Source organism: Pundamilia nyererei, unplaced genomic scaffold (assembly GCF_000239375.1).
Source record: "Pundamilia nyererei isolate P.nyererei 1_Seehausen unplaced genomic scaffold, PunNye1.0 scaffold00287, whole genome shotgun sequence".
Lineage (NCBI taxonomy): Eukaryota > Metazoa > Chordata > Actinopteri > Cichliformes > Cichlidae > Pundamilia > Pundamilia nyererei.
The window spans coordinates 518,396-522,825 of NW_005187688.1; the positions used below are offsets into that span (position 1 = coordinate 518,396).

The 4,430-nt window shown below is 43.2% G+C and overlaps 1 protein-coding gene across 3 annotated transcripts in view; it reads right to left on the minus strand.

The window, feature by feature from the left end:
* kalrna (kalirin RhoGEF kinase a) overlaps nt 1-4,430 on the minus strand; it is a 163,587-nt gene that overhangs the window by 62,081 nt on the left and 97,076 nt on the right. For all 3 annotated transcript variants that reach the window (XM_005750789.1, XM_005750788.1, XM_005750790.1), the window contains exons 24-25: nt 2,973-3,087; nt 2,736-2,851 (exon numbers count right to left, since the gene is read on the minus strand). In XM_005750789.1, coding sequence (XP_005750846.1) covers nt 2,736-2,851; nt 2,973-3,087 — 231 coding nt within the window. The remainder of the gene's footprint in view (nt 1-2,735; nt 2,852-2,972; nt 3,088-4,430) is intronic.

Genomic DNA, 4,430 nt, shown 5'->3' on the forward strand with positions numbered 1-4,430 from the left:
AATACAGTTAAAAAGGGCATCCATTGGTCTGGTGTCATCAGGAGACACGGAGATGTACAGCTGCGTGTCATTTTACAGCTACTATTCATAACCATCATTACCATTACATTAATGATCATTTCATTAAAGCATTTATTCAGTAGATTACACATGTTCTTAGTTATGATTATTACACCTATCACAGAGAGTCTGGTAAAAGGCCAGAAGCATCAACGGGCGGGGTGAGGCCGAGTGCATTTTGAGGTCGAGACACACACGCAAACAGTAGTTGGACTCATGTTTAGGTAAGAGTTCAAATATTCAAATAATAGTTTGCAAAAGCTTGTAGCTGCAAAATTATGTCTGCATAAGGGACAGTTTGCTCCAGGAGATAAGCGAGAGTTAGAAGATTAGTAGGAAGCACCTGGCCTCGAGACGGAGAAGATGTCCTTTTAGATGTGTCGAAAGTCGTCAACAGAACATTTGTGGTTTTGAAACTTATGCATGTGTTGTATCTGCTCTGACGCATGAGGGGGCGTCATAAATAATACCCTGATGGTATAAAAACAACTGCTTGTGTATCATTGGGCGGCGATCGATGCTGTCGGTGTGCAGTGTTCATCTCCCCACGCATGTGTTCATTACAAATCGTTGTTTGACCGACTCTCCAGGACCAATTGTTGTTTTTGTGCTCACCCTCAATATTTGAACCCGCAACAGTGGTAACACTTTATACTAACCAGTATTAAAAAGCTGAACGTTCATGAAACAGGCTGCTGCTTAACCATCAACGATCTTTATAAACCATTAGCAACATTTTAATTTATCTTTGTTGTTTTTGTGAAATCAAAATATTTGACATGCACAAGGTTTCCTTTAGCTTCTATCTTGTGATGCAGTATTGAGTCTCACACCACACTGTAGTGCTGAAAACAAACAAACAAACAAACAAACAAACAAACAAACAAACAAACAAACAAACAAACAAACAAACAAACAAACAAACTTTACCCAAATCCTGATCTGCTCCTACAGCTAACCATGGTGCCCAAACCTGACAGCCAAGGTAAGCAAAAGAACGACAACGTGAGAGAAACAGGACACAAACTGTGATCTCCTGCTTTCTAGGACTTTCCACCACTGCCACCCTCAACATAGACACCAATGCAAAACCTCCTAGAACCACCAGAGGGCGTCGATCCTCCACAACAGCAGTAACAGCAAACAGGTTACTTCGTGTCACAATTTTGAACAAAGCTTTGACCGATGATTTAGATCAACAAACTACACACCGGCTACCTCATAACTGAGTATAGAAGAACACCATTTGGATAATGATGCATTAGTTATGCTGAAATACAGGAGGTATAAGAAAGAGACTCGATGTTATTGCACTTTGAAACTCACAGTTTCAGCTACAACAACACAAGTTGTGATAGGACAGTAAAACACAGCGTCCACAGCACCAGGCTGCAGCAGACATTCAGCCATTCATTTAATTTTCTTAAACTCAACGAGGATAAAAGTGAAATCCTCCTTGTTGCTCCACAGTTTCCCTTCTCCTCGGGTTCAGAGCCTTGGTGTCATCAGACCGTTCACTATGCTTTAAATGTCACATCAATAATCTCACGTTCCATCTACGTAACATTAACAGATTACGTCCTTTTCTTTCCACACAGCATCCATTCTTGTCCACAGTCTCGTCCATAGTCTCCCGCATTGACTGTTGTAATTCCCTCTTGCATGGTCTCCCCCATAAACCCCTCCATCAGCTTCAACAGGTTCAAGACTGTGCTGCTGACATGATCAGCAGAACCCCTCCTACCAGCACATCACTCCTGTCCTGCAGGAACTTCACTGGCTCCCAGAGAAAATCTGGATGATATACAAACTTCTTCTGCTCACCTTCAAGGCCTTCATAACCTCGCTCCTGCTCACCTCTCTGCTGCAGGCTGTGGAAGTCTCTGCCCACATATAAGAAACACTGCTTCCAGTTTAAATCTCTGCTCATCTGTTCGAATCTGCATTTTCACTGTGAACTTATCGTTTGTTTTATCTTCTGCTTTTTGTTTTTCATTGTTCTATTATGTGTTTAACTGTGAAGTGTCCTTGGATGTCTTGAAAGGTGCTTTTAAATAAAATAAATGCATTATTATCCTCTCCCGTCCGCACTGCTCTGGACTGTCTGGAGCTGGTCTGACTCTGCTGCACACTTCCTGCTTTATTTGCTCACATCAGTTCTGGACCCTGTGTGCAGCTACGGCCCCTCACTGCTCTGCACAGCCAGCTACCTGCCCGCTGTAGCCCGTCTCATTGCCCAACACATCTTAACAAACAGCCAAAATGTGTGCAAACAATAAGTGTTGCTAGGCAACGCTGCTATAGTGTTAGAATGACAACCCTGTACGGCTCGAAGCACAACTGGTTGTATGAGTTTGAAAACATCCAAAATTCCCAATATACAAACACATATTTGAAAAAGTCCTGAAATATGAAACGATGTGTTTCTAACAGCGTTGCATGAACTTAACTCAAACAGTGTTTATAGGTGCACTGCAAACTCTACTCATTCTGTGCAACGTTGTAATAATCACCCAGTGTTTACAGTACTAACCTTTGTCATTTTATTGTTTCATTACTGCAAATAACTATCAATGTGCTACTTATTAAAAAAGGTTACTATAAAGCGTTACCCAGAGCTACGATGAGCCTCGTGTCAAAGCTGAGCGTTCGTTCTTTGGACTTCACACACTCACCTGTTTGGCGCTGCGTTCAAACACCAGATACTGCTGACACTGGTCCAGCCGTCGTTTCTTTAATGTCCAGAAGTGAAGGACTCTGTTCTCTCTCTGCAGCAGCTCGTTCAGAATAGCTGCGCACACCAACACAGATCAGGGACAATAATGACAGAGTTCATCCCTAACTGCTACACAACCTTCCTAACTCGCCTATCATGGACATGGACACACACACGCTGCATCAGCAGCACTGACCTTTAACCTGTTGCTCAGGTCCCCTGGTGTGACCGGCAGCTCCAGGCATGCTCACATTGTTCCTGTGAATGTACTTCAGAAACACCTCTGCATTCCTCCGGGCCAGAGTGCACGCCTGTAACACACCAACATCAGTAAACATGCTGCTTGTCTGTGCAATGTCTATGCGTTTGCTAATAAGTGCTCAAAGCTGTCAGGGACATCCAGATGATCAGACCAGATAATGTCCCTGACACGCCCTTTCTGGGCAGGAACACCAGAAAACACCAGGATCCACAGAGGCTGGGTCTGAAACACCCGGTGTAAAGGTGCTGCTGACACAGTCCAGCACCAATGTTCCCTCTAAGCTGCACACTGCTGGCACGTCTCTGCGCACAGAAAATCTGAGTAGCGCACAAAAAAAAATCTGACCTGAATTGAAATTGAAATGAAAACGTTAACAATTCTGTTCTGCAGTGTGAGTTAGTGACTGGCTGCTCCCGTATGGGATCAGAACGATGCCACCTTATCCCACAGTCCAGCCAATGATGCGATTCACATTGGTATATACGCAGCTAATCAACATCGCTGACAGGCTCTGACAGCGTCCTTATGTGCGACACCGGTGTTTTAGCAAAGCGGCTGATGTGGAGTGAAGCCACGTTATTGACAACGTGTACGACCATTGGAGATGTGAGCAGGACAGACGGAACAACTGACGGACAAAGTGTGGGCTTTATCCCAGTTTTTAAATTGTGTTGATCGGCCACGTAAAACCAGAGTTATGATAAAATATCTGCAATGTTTGGTTTTCTTCCTGAATACTGTCGTTGTTTATACTTTATATAGAAACTGCGTTTTATAAGGAAAATGCTCGAAAGCCTGTGAGCTAAAACAACACCAAAACTCCCAGCCTTTCCTATTGGTGGAAAAATGGACCATGTGGACCAATCAAAAAATGATATGGCAACATGGCATTTAGATGTTTAGGGAGGGGGAAGTTTTAGGAGTGACGGCGTGTTTGAGATGTGACAGATTTGCCACGTTTAGCCTGTTTGGAGTCTAAAGTTAGTGTGTTGTCTTGTGTAGTTAGTGTGTAGTTAGTGTGTAGTTAGTGTGTAGTCAGTGTGTAGTTGGTGTGTAGTTAGTGTGTAGTCAGTGTGTAGTTGGTGTGTAGTTGGTGTGTAGTTAGTGTGTAGTTAGTGTGTAGTTTGTAGTTAGTGTGCAGTTGGTGTGTAGTCAGTGTGTAGTTAGTGTGTAGTTAGTGTGTAGTTAGTGTGTTGTCTTGTGTAGTTAGTGTGTAGTTAGTGTGTAGTTAGTGTGTTGTCTTGTGTAGTTAGTGTGTAGTTAGTGTGTAGTTAGTGTGTTGTCTTGTATAGTTAGTGTGTAGTCAGTGTGTAGTTGGTGTGTAGTTAGTGTGTAGTTAGTGTGTAGTTGGTGTGTAGTTGGTGTGTAGTCAGTGTGTAGTTAGTGTGTAGT